Genomic DNA, 19,151 nt, shown 5'->3' with positions numbered 1-19,151 from the left:
ATTCGAGATTGTGTAAACATGGCTCTTCACCTCTTGGCTCTGCTACTAATTTACTAGCTATCTGACTCTGGAAAAATGCTTACCTTCCCTAAGCTTCAGTTTCCACATACAAAGTAGGGCTAATCAAGGTTCCACTTTACACAGTTGTGAAGTATGAAGTGGTGCCTGCCATATAGACAGCGCCTGAAACCTGTTATCTTAACACATGCGTGCTTGCCTATGCACACACATGATCCACTTTCCTAAAACTCTCCCTATCTCACTGTTTGGGTGTGCCTCCATTCCTGGGGTTTCCCAACACACCACTGCAGAAACACCCTTAACTCACCTAACAGTTAACTCATCTGACAAAGACGGTGCCTTTCACAAGCTTGAGACAAAGGCTGCTTTTATCGTTGCATGAGAAAGCTTTTCAGCGCGCTGGAATGTAAAGATTGCGCAAATGAACTCTGCTAACAGCTGAAACTCCCATGGTAATAAAAATACCTTCAGGCCCTTTCTGAGTTAGTAGGAAAATACTGTAGTTTCTAAATAGAAACGTCTGGAGGGCTAAGGTTTGGATTCATGCATTCATTCCACTTTGGTCAAAAGCAGCTGACATCACCCTTATCCTGGTCGCCACTATTTATTTATTGAGTGCTTGTTATGGGAAGGCATGGCACCAAGCACTTTAGGAATGTTCTTCTTAGGTGAGATTCAAATCCATCCCGATGTTATGTTGTATCCTCTCCCGTTTACAGGTGACACAGTATAGGATTAACATGCTCCAGGACTCTTGGCCTTGGTTCAAATTGGGGCTTGAACAACTTGTCCAGCTCCGGGCCTGTGTTCTTAAACACCCCAGTGTTGTGCCACCCACCTCTTGAGGATCAGACATTTTTCCTTTGTCAAAAGTTATTTTCAGACATGAAAAACGTTTTGTAGTTGCGATTCTATTGATGTCAGATACATGTCATATTTGTGTCCCAGCTTTAGGTCTCCAGTCTTCTCTTCACACCTAATGCCTATTGCCTTCCACTTAGGACCACTTATTTATTTTTGGTGCCTAGTAATTTTCAAGAGTAACTGACTTTTCTTGTTAATTCTGTTAGTCCTGTGAAATCATGTCTGGATTGTCAGTATGCTTGGGAACCTTGCATCCTTCTAGGAAACTGTGGAGAAGAAAGAAAATGATATTCACATAGAGCTCAATGTACCAAAGATACTAATATCATCATTGATTACGGTAGCGAAAAATCCAAGTATCAGCATTGATTATGGTAGCAAAAAACCTAAGTTATCTTCCAGTTAGGGAATTAGTTAATAAGTTATGGTAGCTTCTGGGTTACATAGAGTATCTATAGAGTGTAAAATGTGAAAAATAAAATTTATGAACAATTTTTAGTGAGGAGTTCATGTACATACAACTCACCTATATAAAATGTGTGATTCAGTCTTTTAGTGTATTCACCGAGTTGTGCAACCATCACAATTGGAAAATGCTCGTCTTAACATGCATTTACCTTAAAAGTTGTCAGTTGTGGAATTGATTCTTTTCTTTTATTGTGCTTTCAGCATATTTTTTGTTTTCCAAATTTTCTATGATGACATGTATCAATTTCACACATGGAAGACAATAAATTTAATTATAAACAAAAATGAAGTCAGTAGTTGGGAAAGTAATATCCCTCTGTCCCTTTCTTCTTCCTCTTGATATTTGTAGATAACTGGTACCACCTTCTAAAATGAGCTAATTGATTTTTTAGCTTCCCGTTTAAAACACCTTCTACCTTCAGTGTAACTAAGAAGCTTGTGCCACACCTTAACCTCCTCCCTCCTCAAGCCCTTTACCTGCAGAACACAATGCTCTGTAACTGCTGTCTCCTTGACCTCAAAGAAAACAAATGGTAAACCTCAAATGCCAATATAAGCGAAGGCCGAAGGACCATGAAAAGATGACTCTGGGCCTTCCCTTCCTAGAGAGCAGCCCAAGTGCACATGCGAGCGCGTGCCAAGTACAGAGCTCTCTGAGCATTAATTACCTGCTCTGACTGACCACGGACTTCCCCTTTGGTCTGAGTCCCCTCAGGAAGGAGAGCAGGGAGCAAGTCACCTGTGGCGGAGGGTCCTTCAGCTGCTGTGAAACAGAAGATGGTAAACTAGAGCAGGCCTGGTGTAGGGAGGGATTCGAAGGAGGGGCAGAACTGGGTGAGACCAATGGGCTGGTACTGTCTGGACTGGTAAAGGGGACTGGGAACAGTTAATATCCCCCTTTCCCCTCAGCCATATCCTTTCTCACCTTGTGGGTCTCCCTGCCTCCTCCAGGGCAGATTCTCTCTCTAGCTTCATCTCCAGGATCTTCGGAGCCTTTACTGTGACAGGAGTGTACAGCCCCCAAGTGGTGGGAGTTCTGACTAACACCCAAACAGTTCCTGCTTGTCTCCGGGAGTGAGCCCATACACAGCCTCTTCTCCATGCTTTCTCTGAGAAAGAGGCAGAACCAATTATTCCTTGGTCTAATACTTACATGAAGTATGATACTTCACGTAAGGAATTTACAGCTCTTGTCATATTGTGTTGTGATTATTTATGTATGGATTTTGTTTCTCCCACCAGAATGTGAGTTCCTTGAGGGCAAGGGTTTTACTTCATTAAACTTATTTAATCTTATTTACAATGGCCCCTGAGACTGTGTGAAAAGGTAAATAGTTTAACCTATATTTAAATAGTAGTCAAATGTACACAGATCCCAGACCACACACAGGTGAGTGCCCTGAAGAGGGACACATGGCTGGTGAGATGAGGCATCAGAGGACACTTTCAGAATCTTGGACAGTAGCCAGAAAGGATAATAGTCCCTTAGTGAGCTTTGATCTGTTTTCACAAAATGAATTTAGCTCATGCTCATAAGTCTGCTTTGTTTTTAGTTTGAAGAGATCTCAGTCTTTCTTGAGTATATTACCTAAACCAAATGCATGGTTGTTTTGTGTATACTCTGGTTTGAGGTAGACTATGCAATTACTAACCTTAATTTATGTCTAGTTAGAAACTGAATAAAGCCATGCAAAAGTAGTAATATTGCTTAATTAACAAGAGGTTTCTAAGACTTAAATCTGTAGGAGTCTCTTGGTCTAGATTGGCCTTGGGTTAAATATATACTGTGGAGTGTACAACACAGCTGTGAATGGTTTACCATATGGGTCCAAATAACTAGAAAGGAAAGTCAGCTAAATTAGAAAAGGATGAATCCAGACTACATAAAATAGATTGTAATTAGAAGCAGCACAACCCCAGAGTTAGTGTAAGTGCCAATAGACGGGTACAGCTTTGGTCTATCTCTCTCTCTCTCTCAAAGGGGTGGGAAATGAGTTGCCCTATTATTATTGCCAGTTTTGATTTTAGCAGTATTTGTGTTCTCCGGAAGGGATGCAAAAGCGGGTGATATTTTCCCCCCTCTCATAAGCACAAGTAGAGAGATGTGTAACTGCAGCAAGTTTTTGCATTTATTTATTTTTTTTCTTATACTTTTAAAATGGAACCAATGTTTCCAGCATGGCCAAAAATACGAACATCCCATGCCAGTGAAAAGCAGGCCAGGACGTGTATTTTTGGTTTCACCTGCACACCTGGAGGAGTATTCATTCAGCTGAGACAGCAATTAGGAACGTATTTTCTTGGAGATGCCAGGAGGCAGATTGGCTCTGAAAGGTGGCTTCTATTCTAAAAGGGGACTTGGGGGTGGGGGAGGGGCAGGCCCAAACCTACAAGAACCCTTAGGTCTGAAGGACAGCATGCTTGCAAGAGAGGTATTTGTAGTTCATGCAGCCCAGCCTTCCCGCCCTCCCATAGGGAACAGGAGGAAGGGAGCCTTCTCTTCACTGAAGCCTTTCCCTTTGTGATCAAGTTTACTTTCGGCTTGAGTTCTCATCTTACAGCACTGCTAGAAACAAAGGGGGACCAGTGCTGAGTCAATGGCCACCTTTACTCTGAGCACAGATTTTCTGATTTTCTTCAAAACCATCTTTGTCTACATGGGTGTATAGATGCCAGACCTGAGCCAGGAAATCTATAAAACATGGGTGATGGAGTCCCTGGTGCCTTTCTAACGATAAGCCTTAGCTTTTATTGCCTGCCTCTCAGCCTTTTTTTTTTTTTTTTCTTTTTTTGTAAAAACTGTTAACCTCTTTCCCCCTGAGGAAATCTGAGTATCAGTGCCACGAAGGGACACTGGGCATAGTAACCAGTTTCTTTTCTGGTGTCAGCAATGGTAAGACAGTAAATATTAACTTCCTTGCTATCAACTGAGTTAAGGGTCAGGATGCTGATTTCTCTTGCATCTGTTCAGATTTTAAAATTTTCTGTCCCATGAGGCAAATAGAGTGGCAGGGCACAAGATGGCACTTGCATTTTGCATGTCATCCTTCATTTACAATTGGATTTGGTTTGAATTTTGGATGCTGGCCTACTTTGTGTTTTCCTGCTGGTCCTGTGGAGCATTTTGGAACTATAATTATGCATGGAAGGCAGGCAGGGTTCTAGATTATTGAAGTATACAATGGGATTAACAAATAGATGGCACTTAAATCCTTTCTAAGGGACTCAGCAGAGGTGAAATCAGAGCAGAATGGAAAAAGAAGAAATTTGATTTTGGTGCCAAACCTTCTTAGGCACTTAGCTAAACCACACTTTGCATGAGTCAGTACCACACCTCCGCTGTGCCAGTCTTGGGAGAGGTGCCGGGCGCCCCAGCCCCCTGTGGCCCCAGGCAGTGCTTGTTTTCTGTCTCATTTCAGGCAGCTGCCACAGGTTATCATGAAACTGGACTAGTAATCTAATGTCTCCTAATGGCAAAAGTGCCCATAGCCCTTATTTTCATTGACCCCCAAACCGAATGCAAGTAAGACCCAGGCCTACATTGGAGAAGCTGAGTGTGGAAAAGGTAGCAGACTTGCTCCAAGTCATTAACTCAATCCATCCTTTCTGCATCCCAGTAAATGTTCTCATGATCTATTTTACAGAATGAGAAGGCAAGGCACAGGGAGCTAACTCAGTTGCCTAGATAGTACAGTTCTGAGCCCTACATGGTTTCTGAAGCATCTATTGCTGACACTGATCTAGATGCCTCCCCTTTTCATCTGTCCCCCATGTGATTATCCAGCTCCTGGTAGGACCCTTTGGACACAGAGTGCTCATGACTGCTGAGTGATACCAAGGAGTGACTCTAAGAGCAGGAATTCCAGGCCAGGCAGCACTGTGGCTGATGGTGGGAAGGATACTTTGGACAACTGTGTGTGTGTGTGTGTGTGTGTGTGTGTGTACATGTGTATGCTTCTCTGTCCCTGAAGTCACTTCTAGTAGACAGATGGCATGTTGGCATTTTAGTGTTGTTGGGAGGGGCTCCCCTCTCCATGTTATCCCTCGTGGAGTGTTTCTAGGTCTTTCTGTTGAAAAAAAACCTCAGTTGGGATAGCTCTTCAGTTCAGTGACCATGCACTGTTAGTGGTTGGCAAATAATTATCTACAGATTATTAAATGTGTGTATGTTTGTATGTAGTAAATAGTAAATCCAGTCCTATAGATATATAGACACATTGCTGTGTCCCAGATCATTTTTAGGAACTAGAAGAAAGTGGTATGAAGAAGTTTCAAAGTATAATTTCAAAACGGTACCAACGTGACTCATATAGATGGGGGGATGAACACATGTCAAACATTTATTTAACTCAAAGGAGATAAGATTAGTTCAAAGGGACATTTGAAAAACTGGGTGTTAATAGGCACTGAGGGAACAGTGTTGGGATAAGATTGCTGGGCTGGATACAAGGCCATTAATGTCCTACAGGGCCCTGAAGCCATAACCTTTGTACTATAATCTCCAAGTTAACATGTAACCTCACAGAGTTTGTACCTGACGGTAGTAAGTAGCAAGTTGAGTGAGAGCATACCCTGGAGAGGCAGTCTTGGATGGCCTTGTTAGCCACACTGGGAGGACATGCTGTCTTTCTCTTGGCCTTATTTTTAATTTTTGGTTACTTTCTATAACAGGAAGCAAGACAGCCCAATGCAGTGAGCCTGGGTCTTTAATCTTGGTTTGAATCCCAGCTCTGCAAGTGACTTGCTTGTGTGACCTGGGGCATGTCCCTGCCTTCCAGGAGCATTTGTTTCCTCGTGGTAAAATGAGAATGACAGGAGCCCCTACCTCTTACAGATGTGGTGACAGTTATATGGCAAAGTTGTGTGAAGCACTTCGTAAGTGCCTGGCACATAGTAGGTATTCGGTGAGTGGCTGATGCTACTATGATAAAATATGGCCACAAGCATGGATTGCCTCTCTCTGTGGCCTGCTGCTGACCTTCCCTTTGCAGAGATGATTTATTCTGAAGTTTGATACCTATATCCCCAGTAATGTAAGCTGAGGCATGGTTTTTATCTTCGAGATAAGGAATCTTTTTTTTCTGACCAGTCAGCCACACCCTGAGGGCCTCCTGAGCTCTCATCAAACAAAATGAAATCCATTTTCTTTGTGCAGCCAGTGTGTCTTGGCAGATGTGAGTCAGCATCCTGTTCAGAATGGCCTCTTGGTTCCTTGCCATGGACAATAAAAGACACATTTTCCATGGAATGCCAGATGTGAAGCTGATTTGGGGTTTCCACCCGCAGAGAGGAGGAGGAAACTCAGGAGGCTGATTTTATGATTTTAGAGTTGGCCATTATTTTAGACTGCAAGTGTTTGTTATGCTTCAAAAATATGGTGGATGGTTTAAGAGACCCAAGACCCCAGAGTATTCTGCTTGAGTCCTGCTGTCAGTGGTGCTTTCCTGTGGCATCACTTGGCACAGGTGTTACAGTTTGTGCAGTGAACTCTTCAGGCGTTACTTCTTATCTGGGTTATTTGGACGAAGGTAAGTATTTCTGTCCCTAGAATTGCAGTCGACCCTCACAGAAGCAATTGCTAGACGTGACTTAAAAGTCTTCTACATAAGCACCGTGCTGAGTGCTTCATGTTGACTGGCATTTAGAGCAGTGACTGACCTTTCGGATGCCCCGACTAAAGGGTGTTGGAGATGTTTTTGTAGTTAGCTGCTAAGATTCGTTGGCCATTTTCATGAAAGGAATGAATGCTTATGAAATTTACTGTGTTGTTTCCCATCAGGAACCAAATAAATTTGTGTCTTAGTTCCTTACCAGTGTTGAAAATTTGAACTTCTACCAGTTTTGAAAAGAAATTTTTAAAAATCTGCCTGGAACACAGATTTTACTGTGTTCTCACCCACATTCTGTAGGCTCCCCTACCCTGATTACTGTTTCCCATTGTGAGCCTTTGCTTAGATTACTTTGACCTTCCACATGAAGCACAAAAGGAATGGAATGGGAAAAGAAACATTATTCAGCTTTGTTCGGTTTTTTTTTTCCTTTATGCTGTTGCCCTGCCCGCATAGTTTCTTTTAGCCCCTGGGCCCCTTCTGCCCAGCAAACACTTACTTATACACTGGAACATAAGAGATCTGAGAGTGTAAATCCAGGAGGGCACAGCCTCATCTCCCGGGCATCTGCACCTATGTTAAATTCGTTAAACTTAAAGCTTTCCTAGTGTCCTGGCACTTGCTGTGCATTGTTGACGATGATTGTGCTGACATAGATGGCTGAGTGATCAGTCCTCATCCTTCTAGCCTCATCCTGGGCAGAAATGGTGAGTAACCGGATGACCCTTGCAGCTTCAACCTGTGCTGAACTATTTTCCACAGGAATAAACTGCCTCACCAATTATGATAGCAGGTTGAGAGGAAGCAGCAGTGTTCTGAAGATAAGGTGGTTAAATCCCACTGGCAGAAATGTGTATTCTGGTGTTACGACACAGGACATGCCTTAAGTGGCTTTGACTAGGCAATTGATCCGGGGCTCCATGATTTTTTTTTTTCCTCTTTCCAGTTCAATTTAAAACTTGCAGACAATGGTATGGGAGAAATAGCTTATGTAGGTGATGTTCTTCGAAGGGGGAGGGGGCTTCCACTTCCAGAAATAGCTTCCATTTCTTTGTAGTTGCTGGCATTAGCATTTGTGTAATGGATCAGATTGTTCACTTGTAAGGGGTCCCAGCATGTTGGATGCTGCATCTCAGCAGGCTGTTTGCTTGGTAAATAATTTAGGTAAAATACATTTAGATTCCTTCAGACTATCATAGTTGCTGCCACCTACATGAGATTCAGGTTAACCACTCAGGCTCTTTATGGGGATTTCCAATAATTGGATTGAATTCTGACTCTGTTGACTGGACGCTTAGCTGCTGTGAACAGAAAGGCAAAAGGCTGTTTCATTGACTAAAAGTGTGGACTACACTGCAGTTTGTGCAGTGAACTCTTCAGGTGTTTTTTCTTACCTGGTTTATTTGGACAAAGGTAAGCACTTCTTTTCCTGAAATTGTAGTTGACCCTCCACCTCACAGAATCACTTGGTAGAAGTGACTTAAACATCTACATAAGCAGATTTCTAAAGATCCTTCTATTCCTCATGCTTATCCATCTCTTTTGGTGATTCTCAATTAAAAAATGACCAGGGAGCTGGTTGAAATGCTGCTTCCTTGCTCCAGAGTTCTAAGGAGCCTTTAATCAGTAGATCTCTGGTATGGTCCAAGGGACTGTGTGCTTAATACATGCTTCATGTAATTTTAATTCAGGTGGGCTTAGGACCACCTTTTGACACAAACATAAATTTTGCGTTTGTTTCCAAAGGAGAATAATTTTTGTGGGTCAGTGTTATTTGTTATGTGTTCAGGTCAGTCAGCAGCCCCAAAATAGCATTCAGGAAATACTAGAATTGAGGTTTGAGGATATGATTTATTTTGTTGTTTTCTAGCATTATCAGATTTGAGGAGGAAAGTTTGTTTTTCTTTTTTAAGATTTTATTTATTTGAGAGAGGGCAAGAGCCGAGCATGAACAGAGGGAGGTGCAGAGGGAGAAGGAGAAGCAGGCTCCTTGCAGAGCAAGGAGTCTTATGGGGGGAATGGGAGACTCGATGGGGGACTCTCTCCCAAGACCCCCAGGATCATGACCTGAGCAGAAGGCAGAGGCTTAACAGACTGAGCCACCAAAGTGCCCCTTGAGGAAGAAAGTTAAGTGTAAAGCAAAAACACATTTATAAGCAATGGCTGTCCTAACATGAAGTTAGAGCCATAGAATATCTAAAGAGAGAGAGAGAGAGAGAACATAATGTGTGTGGGTAGCCTTGCAGGGTTGGATCTGTTAGTGTTTTGTAGAAGCAGAACTAGAAGTCATTATTCAAGTGCCTTACTTGTGCAGATGTAGAAACTGAGACCCAAACAGGCCAGATGTTTACACATGTAACAGTTGTGATCTCTCTGAGCTTCAGCTTCTCTGTCTATAAACTAGGAAGAGGAATAACTATCCTTAACTGCGTAGTTGTGAAGACTAAGAAGGTAGTCTGTGTCAGGATTTTCAGAAACCAAAGAGAATTATATAGATATAGTTTGTAATTATTATGCATATTATGTTTATTCTAATTAAAGTATTTAGAACCATGTCAAGATTCTCTCGAGTTGAAGTCACTAGTTGATTCTAGATCAATGACTGTGTGTCACAGTGTATGTAAAGAACCTTTTTTATGCCGTTATGGTGAACTTTGAAAGTATATATAACCAGAAGAAAGAAAACTTTACAGTGTCCATAATCCTACCACTCACATGATCACAATTAAAATTTTGGTATAAAGGCTTCTAGATATTCTTCTTGTACACGCACATGTATTTTACAATAATTGGGTTATACTGCATCTACTGCTTTGCCACCTGCTTTTTGTTGTTATTTTTTACTTAACAGTATATCATGAGCATTTTTCCATGTCAATATTTTATGCCATCATTTAATTTATTTATTTGAGAGAGAGAAAGAGCACGTGTATGTGAGCACAAGTAGGGGGAGAGGCAGAGGGAAAGGAAGCAGCAGATTCCCTGCTGAGCAGGGAGCTCGATGCAGGGTTCCATCCCAGGACCCTGGGGTCACGACCTGAGCCAAAGGCAGATGCTAAACCAACTGAGCCACCCAGGCACCACTATGCCATCATTTTAAATTACTGTAGTATCCTATTATATGGATAGAAGAACAGTTATTTAATCAGCCTCTTATTGGACATAGGGGCTTTTTTTCCTTTATTTTTTGAGACTACATAATGCTGAAATCATCTTTGCAACTGAATCTCATGTATATAACAATTACATATCTTTGTTGACATTGGTACTCTAAAAGTTGGAGCTAAAGTTATAGATGCTGCACTTACCTGATTTATGTACTGGTATGAACTCCCTCTGAAATGAGTATATAAACACATAAATAAATGTTACTTATTTTTATACCCAGAAAATCTAACTTTATGCATTTTGATCTAACATGCTTGAGAGCTGAGGGTTCCTTCTCTGTCACGTTGCTCATTGCCTCTGCCTCAAAGCATTACTACAATTCTGACATTTCTGCTGCTCTGGGTCTCCTCTGGTTTCCTTTAGGCCAGGCTGTTGGCCATTTGCATGTGACCTTGTGGGCTTAGCTACTGTCTCTCTCACCCAAGAATTAACTATCCAGTTATGGCAAAGACTCTTCCCTTTATTAAACAAAGTTCATAATCGGTCAGGAGTTGAGACCCTTCACTTTCTGAATTCTTAAAATCAGGCTTTCTTAAGTTAAATGGTATTTTAGGAGTATTTCTGATATAAAATTGGAAACTTTCAGATACAAGAAGGCATTGCTTATCTTGGTAAATACACATGTTCCAATTAAAATAGGTACTAAAATATTTTGGAGGCACTTCAAAACTCCCAATTTAGATTTAATTTAGATTAAAACACTTACTCTTTTTAATAAAGTTATAAAATTGATTATTAAAATTGCCTATTGAAGATTAAAAGCAGTGGAACATTTAGTTTCCTTAAAAAACAATTTAGTCTTCAATAAGTATGATTGTATTAATCAATTATGCTATTAAAATACAACTGCCATATTAAATCTGACTCATTTGTCATGACAGTTTCTATAATTATAGAAATTATACCTAGCTGCTTATATAGCCGTAATCCTGCAATAAATATAAATAATTGTCTCTATTAATTCAGTTCACAGTTACTGTCTATTAAATCCCCAGTTAAATGGCAATTTGGGGACCTTCATTTAAAATCCTCCTAAATCTTTGTTGTTCCGTCTGACTGCCAAAGCCCCACAAACACCCCTCCTACGGTTGATTTCCAGAAACCAATTTATGAATAAAATAGTTTTTTTCAATGCAGATACTCAAAAGGTCCATTTAGGCTTGCAGTTTGCGGCTGTCAGGATAAAAATTGGGTAAACACATTTGGTGGAGGGTACTGACAAGAACAACCCCTGATGTCCTGGCATTTCAGTTTGGAAAGCAGTATATACATTTCATTTTGAAAAACTGTTTAAAACCTTCAGCATTAGCCTGAAGGACTAGAGCACATAGGTGACAACTGTTTACTGCTTGTATTTCCATAGGTGTGGATGAGGTCACCATTGTCAACATTTTGACCAACCGCAGCAATGAACAGAGACAGGACATTGCCTTTGCCTACCAGAGAAGGACCAAAAAGGTACAAGCAACTTCAGGGGCGGAGGGCATTCCTTGTTGAATTTCATTTCCTCAGCCATTGCTTTTTCTTTTTATGGATTCTGACTTGTCCCGGCAAGAGCCTCAGGAACTCTTGGGTATCCGAGGTTTTCCTCTTATAAAGAGTCATCACTTACACACTCATGGCCCCAGGTGTCCCTGGGGTGCTTGGAGCTTATCCCTAAGGACCATGCCCTCCTCCAACCAGGGGGTGTAGAGGGAATACTGCTGGGAACAGGGTTAGAAGGGACCAGGGAACGTGAACAATAACAGCTATCATTTCTAGAAATGCTTGCTTTGTGCCAGGCATGTAGTTCTCTACCTGTAGCAACTCATTTCATCTATATGACTTCTGCTAGCTCTCGATATTTCCTTTTTTCTTTTTTAAATACTTTATTTATTTATGAGAGAGAGAGAGAGGGAGGCAGAGACATAGGCAGAGGGAGAAGCAGGTTGCATGCAGGGAGCCTGACGTGGGACTCGATCTCGGGGTCTCCAGGATCACGCTGTGGGCTGAAGGTGGCGCTAAACCGCTGAGCCACCCAGGCTGCCCTCGATAAGATGTTTCTAATTTAATCTTAGGACACTAGCCTTTAGTTAGTATCGATCCTTATAGGCTCTTCTTACTCTTAAAAAGAAAATACACTTGAACTCTTAAGAGCTTTGCTGCAAATGGGCTTAGTTAGTAGTTCATTTGGTCTACTATCTTCAACATGCCATGTTCCCACTATTTAAAGAGTCGTTGTGTGCTTTTTCCCTTGCTTGTGCACTAGTGGTTAAGGAGCAACCAAGCATTTGTTCATCCTTTATTTTGTTGCAGTGTTAGGAAATTTTATTTTTAAGGACGGGATGCTTTATTTTTAACTTCTTGCTATTAAAAGCTTTTGATTTATTCTTGGACAGTGCAGTAAGCGTGGCTTCCTGCAGTTTCTGTTTGACTTAACGGCTTTCACTCATAGCCACAGTGGAGGTGAGCTGGAAGGATTCTGGAAAAGACATTTCTTTTCTTGGAGTTGACATGACCACCAGGGTTCTGAAAGTTGCAGGTCAAGCCCTGCCATAGCTCCTACCCCCACCTACTCAAACAGTTGGAAAGGACATAGAATCTGGCTCCTATCATCTTATGTGCATTAACATTCTTTTTCCAACTAGACTTCTATAATCTTTTGTAGTGAGGCAGAGAGGGGAGCATTTTATTTCTCCAGTTTTCTAAAAGGAGCTGGGACCTGGTAGGGCTGAGTTCCAGTTGGAGCAGAAGGCTCATCTCTTTGTGGAGTGTGCATATAGTTGCTCCTTCATTTGTCACTTAGAAAGGGGGGTGTTGGAACACACTTGAGTGTGTACACATAAGTGTACCCAGAAATATAGAAGCCTGGATCTTGATTTCAAATTAGATAATTGGGGAACAAAGCCCTCACATAAGCTGTTGGATGGAAGATATTACCAGAATCGTATAGAGTTCATTGACCACACAGGTTTTGTGTGAACTGGGAACAGCTTATTTTCCTACTGGTTTTGTTTTGTTTTGTTTTGTTTTGTTTTGTTTTGTTTTGTTTTGTTTTAAAGAGACGGGAGAGTGGAGGAAGGGGCAGAGGGAGAGGGAGAGAGAATCTCAAGTAAGCTCTATGCCCAGTGCAGAGCCTGACACGGGGCTCAATTTCACAATCCTGAGATTGTGACCTGAGCTGAAATCAAGAGTCAGACGCCTAACCAACTAAGCCACTCAGGCGCCCCTGTCCTACTGATCTGGATGTCGTTCAGTCTTGGGCTAAGGGAGATTGTCATCCTTTATAGAAAGATACAGGGCAGCCCGGGTGACTCAGCGGTTTAGTGCCACCTTTTGCCCAGGGCCTGATTCTGGAGACCTGGGATCGAGTCCCATGTCAGGCTCCCTGCATGGAGCCTGCTTCTCCCTTTGCCTGTGTCTCTGCCTCTCTCTCTTTCTGTCTCTCATGAATAAATAAAATCTTAAAAAAAAAAAAAAAGATACATTTTTTGAGATAAATTTCCGAAGGAGATTTTGCAAGCAGAACCTTAGTGTTTTGAATGAGTTGTTTGCATAATCAAGGAGAAAGCCCTGTATTATAGAGTATGTTGGGGTATGGACTGAGGCTGCCTATGTCACGAGCCTTTAAACAGCACGGGCAGAACTAATAGAAGTGGAGAGGAGCTGGGGAAGAGGATTGATCCCCTGTTTTGTTCACCTTCAAGCAGATGCCAAATTTCTCCAAAAAAGGAATGGTAATATGCAAAGCCCTGTGCTAGACCTTATGAGAAGCAGAAAGTTGAACACCCAACAGGAGTTTTTAATAGAAGTGGAAGATGTCAGTAGGTACTCAAATGCTATTTGAGGTTTGAACATAGAATGGGTAGAAGGGTGTCAAGGGTAGGCTAAGTTTGAAATTACCTAACCTCAAATTTCCAGATTGGAAAATTGGTACTATTATTGGAAGGTGTTGCTTTTCAAGTCCCTTTCTAAATGCTGTGTGTTACTAGGGCACCGGGAATCAGACGAGAGTAGGTGGTGGAAGGGGTGGGCCAGGTGATTTCCAAGATCCATCTCAGATCTCACCACCTATGAAGGATTTGAGAAGATTCTTCCTGAAGCAGACCGTACATCACCACCTGGCACCTGCAAATACTTCTAGGGGTTAGCTATTATAGATGCCATGGGACACTGCTGACAAGCAGGGGAGAAAGAAATAAGGGAGAGAATAGGAAGGAAAAAGTGAAAAGAAAGGAAAATAATTGCAGTGGGAGAGGTCAGGCATCACTCAGTGCTCCTGATGTCTAGGAAGTTTAGTCGCCAGTATAAGTGGCTCTAAACAACACCATTGATTGGGTATTTGCATACATGGGTGCTGACTCCGATCTCTAACTTAAAAATCTACATTGTGACAGTGGAAACCTTTAAAAATAATACAGAGCAGGGAAGCCAAGGGAGTGAATGGGGGCTTCAGTCCTCCTTTGCCTCTGTCAACTCTGCCCAGATTTGGTGTGGACAGATAGATGTTGTCTCAGTCTTAGGTGAAGCGTTTGGAATAGGAAAAATTCCATCATCCAACTATCACCCATGGTGGGGCTTCTAGTTCCTCCGGAGACTTTTAGGACCCACCTCTGGCCCAGCAGCACAAACAGCTTTTACTGTCCCTACTCTGCACCACCTTCTTCTTAGCAGAGGCCTTGACCTTGGAAGGGGCCCTATCTTCCATGAGTGGTTATCGCTTGCCAAGTGTGTTATTGAGTGCCCCCACATGCCTAGCTTTCTGAGGCATTGCATACTGCCCTGGCTTCTTTTTAAGGACTGCGAGAAGGTGGCTCAGTCAGCATGGATGTTACAGGTTTTTGTCAGAGCAAAGTCTGATCTTTTAGTTTCTGACATTGGAGTCTGTGGGAAGGAATGCAGTTGAGGGACAGTTTGTTCTGAGATTCCAAAGTGGTCGAGGAGTCACAACCCACTTTACAAACATATCCCGCTTGCTTTGGTCTTTGCCAGTTTTAAAGGGAATATTGGTGCCCAACCCCATTTTCCATGTTCTTGCCCGTTTTTCTTAAGGAACTTGCATCAGCATTGAAGTCAGCCTTGTCCGGCCACCTGGAGACCGTGATTTTGGGCCTATTGAAAACACCTGCTCAGTATGACGCTTCTGAACTGAAAGCCTCCATGAAGGTAAACATATGTGAGATGCAATCTCTGTCAAATCTGCCATTAATATTTGTGAATTACAGCTTTCTGAGTATAATTAGGTGATTTTCAGTTTTGTTGAATTCTCATTTGGAACCATTTTTTAAAAAATGAACTGAAGCTATAAGTCTTAGGATTTGTACCAAAAATATTTCAATTACTCTTTTTAAGACTGTAAAGAAATTTCATGATGCTGGGAAGTCAGTTATCCAGCTGCTACTGCTTGGCACCTGGGCAATTGGAATACCATTTGGAAAAACTACTTCCTTGATTACACTTCCTCCTTAAAAAAAGATTTGTTGTGATATTAAGGCAAAAGTAAAACTCAGAGCTTTTGTCAAGTGAAGCTTGCAAATTCTGCCCATGTTCTCTTGGGTGTTTCTTCTGACCCTCTCCCATCAGTCCCACTATTTAATTCAAATTTGGGCAAAATCAGAACATCACAGTAAATGCAAAGGGTGGCTTCAGATTGTAAGTGGTACCTGTGTTTTGTTCAAGGTATTACAGCACAAATTACCTCTTTTTTTTGTTTTTGCAAAGTTATTTAGAATTTTAGGTTACATTAGATAATAGAAATTCCAGGTTAGAAACTCCTTGAATTTTGTGCGTGCTTAAAACTTCAAGTGTTATATAAATGCAATAGATGCATAACATAAATGTATTTTACAGCAAAACATATAACCCCTTTTATAGTGTATGCTTGTAACACTTTGAATAATCTCACACTGCCCTCTGCTGATAAAACTGAGTAAAGCCTCCAGGATAGGGAGGAAAGCTATGGTTTTCATTTTTCATTTGAAGTCTGAGTGCATTTTCTGTGATGCTCCTGTTTCTGAATTATGAAGAGACCAAGCTGTAAGCCTGTCACCAGAGCTGATGTCACAGTTCATGTCATCTCTTTCCCCCAGAGAGTACCTTGAGAGTGAGGCAGCTTCACACACCAGGCATTTCCATCACCCAGGACTTGATAGCTCAGGGCTGCCACAAGATTTGTTTGGGGAATCTCTTTCTTCCTTCAGTTCTCCAGCCTAACCCAAGCTGTGCTCAGTTTATATGAGCAGACTGGCTCTGAGTTTCTTAAGTAGGCTATATTGCAGAGAAGTTAAAATTACGAATGATGAAATGTCAGCAACATTTAATGATCCTGCTTGATAAAAGAACACTCCTGAAAACCAAACCTTGGGTTTTTTGGAGCCATGGATGAGTCAGCCTGTCCTAGGTTTCTTCTGACCATCATCACTTCAGATCAGTTTATCTTACTTTCGTCAAAAATCTATTTAGTTGTGATGTGTGCAATTTTACTAGTATCTATTACTAGGTATTAATGATTTGAAATGGACCTGCTGGAGCTCTCAGTCACCATTGTAATCTATGTAAATGGGCCTAATGAAAGGTGCTTTGACTACTGAATCTTTGACCTTGTGCCAGCTCTTCCATTAGCTATCACAGTTGAGTACCCTTCTGAAATCCATAAAGCTCGAAGTGACATTAACTGAACTACGCTTTAAAAAAAAAATCTGTTTTGACTTCTGGCAATACCAGTGGCAATATTAGCCATATGTTACGGTAGAAGTTGCCCTTGTGGTAGGAATTGTGGACAATCTGTGGGAAGCTTGGGCCAAGTTTTGGAAATTGCCAAGGTCACCTCTGAATACAGAGATAAAAATACTGTTACAATCCTCAGATGGTTAACACTGGTATATCAGCAATGGAAAAAAACTTATATTGCCATACGTATTTTTAATTTTTTTAAAGAGTTTATTTATTCATGAGACCCACAGAGAGAGGGAGAGAGAGAGAGAGAGAGAGAGAGAGAAAGAGAGAGAGAGAGAGGGGGGCAGAGACACAGGCAGAGGGAGAAGCAGGCTCCATGCAGGAAGCCCGACGTGGGACTCGATCCCGGGTCTCCAGGATCACGCCCTTGGCTGAAGGCGGCGCTAAACCGCTGAGCCACCCGGGCTGCCCCGTGTTTTTAATTTTAACAGTGTCAGTATATAACATTTCTTCCAATGCGTGAGTTATTATTTTTTTTTAACTTTGTTTTTTAAAATTTTTTTATTTATTTATGATAGTCACACACATACACAGAGAGAGAGAGAGAGGCAGAGACACAGGCAGAGGGAGAAGCAGGCTCCACGCAGGGAGCCCGACGTGGGACTCGATCCTGGGTCTCCAGGATCACGCCCCGGGCCAAAGGCAGGCGCTAAACCGCTGCACCACCCAGGGATCCCTATTTCTATCATCTTGAGATTGAAAACCTGCCCCCTAAAATATTTGAAGACACTCAGTAGTCATTCTATAACATGTGTACAGAATGTCATGTAGATCTTTCACTCAGATGGGAAGAAAGTTTGGCTTTGCTAGAACCTCTACATGTCATGATTAAAAACTCTGGAAGAAGAAGCATTGGCTCATAGAATAAAATTCAAAATTAACCGTTAACCTGAGGTTTAGATTATATTACACTTTTCAAGGGTGTATAAACTCTAATAAGTTTAATTAATAGCTGACACATTTTTCATGTGGATAAGTAAGTTTCTTATTGTATTAACACCTTATAATTGATTTACATTTTAAACAGTTGTAATTCTACTTAGTTCAAAGTGGTATTTCCATATTCGGAAAGACAAGTATTAGAGAATCCTGATTATTAAATCTTGACTTTGATCATGAAGCCAGCTTTGAAATACATGTTTCATTGAGTCCTTTCAAGCTATCTGACACGTTCAAAAGTGTATATATTAAATTTGAATACATCACCCATCAAATTCTTATTCCTTAATAAAGTGTTGGTGTCTAGGTTTATTTGGCACTTCATTATTTCCTTTTGCTTCCCAAAAGTGCCTGAAGAGTGCATAGTAATCAAGCAAAAGTGGAAGTACAAGAATGAAATTTTTAACATTAACCCAATTTTACATTTCAAAGAGGTGAAGCTAAAAATTTTATCTTATCTGTACCTTTCCCTGGTAAAAGACTTATTCCATTCCAGTGATGCTGGCTGCAAATGACAACAAACTCTCTATATTCCTTTATGTTAAATTACTGAGCAGATTGTTTAATAAAGAAAATTTTCCCATTGATCAAAATAATTTGAAAAATAAAGATAGGAAGAAGAAAAAGTTACTCATTTTATAAACTCATCACCAAAAGGCAACAATATAGTTGAACTCAGACATGTCACTTATACCATCTTTTATTCTGGTAAAACTTTTTTTTTTTTTTGGAAGCATTTTTTAAAGAAATAGAAAATAGCATTACATTGTGCTGACAATACAGTACAGATCCCCTCCATAGGATTATAGAAAGGAGTGTGCTAACTGACTGATCCATGTTTGCAATTTACCTGATTGAGACAGAGAAATAGGTTAAGGGCCAAGAGGACTTTCCCTGCTGATATTGTCTTGCCTGGTTCACAGGGGCTGGGGACTGATGAGGACTCCCTCATTGAGATCATCTGCTCAAGGACCAACCAAGAACTTCAGGAAATTAACAGAGTCTACAAGGAAAGTGAGTAGCCCTAGTTCTTTGATGCAGCTTCTCAGCCCAGTTTCTGTGACCCCATCATGGCTGCCTGGGCTAGCGTTGGGAATAGGATGCCTGGATTACATATGCAGAATGCCTTCTGGACTGTCCAGGGGTTTGTCATGGTCCGGGTCCCTCTTCTTCACCTTCTTTTGTGGCTTGTGTTTTGCTAATTATATTGTACTAGAACTTCTATAAAAAGGATAGGCAGGAGGGAAAGGAGAGAAAACCAATTAAAAAAAAAAAAAAGAGGGTCTGATGGGAGAAGTAGGAAGCATTGTACATGGATTTAATGGATTGGGTGCTTTCCAGTCTCTGTTTAAGAAGTTCACAATTCGG

At 41.3% G+C, this 19,151-nt stretch overlaps 1 protein-coding gene across 3 annotated transcripts in view; it reads left to right on the top strand.

Annotated features, from left to right (window-relative positions):
* Positions 1 to 19,151, top strand: part of ANXA2 (annexin A2) — a 45,160-nt gene that overhangs the window by 16,503 nt on the left and 9,506 nt on the right. For all 3 annotated transcript variants that reach the window (XM_072738678.1, XM_072738676.1, XM_072738677.1), the window contains 3 exons: positions 11,494 to 11,588; positions 15,162 to 15,275; positions 18,707 to 18,797. In XM_072738678.1, coding sequence (XP_072594779.1) covers positions 11,494 to 11,588; positions 15,162 to 15,275; positions 18,707 to 18,797 — 300 coding nt within the window. The remainder of the gene's footprint in view (positions 1 to 11,493; positions 11,589 to 15,161; positions 15,276 to 18,706; positions 18,798 to 19,151) is intronic.

This window comes from Vulpes vulpes, chromosome 15, assembly GCF_048418805.1.
Source record: "Vulpes vulpes isolate BD-2025 chromosome 15, VulVul3, whole genome shotgun sequence".
Classification (NCBI taxonomy): Eukaryota; Metazoa; Chordata; class Mammalia; order Carnivora; family Canidae; genus Vulpes; species Vulpes vulpes.
The sequence above is the reverse complement of the archived record's forward strand: the minus strand, read 5'-3'. Positions and strand labels throughout refer to the sequence as shown.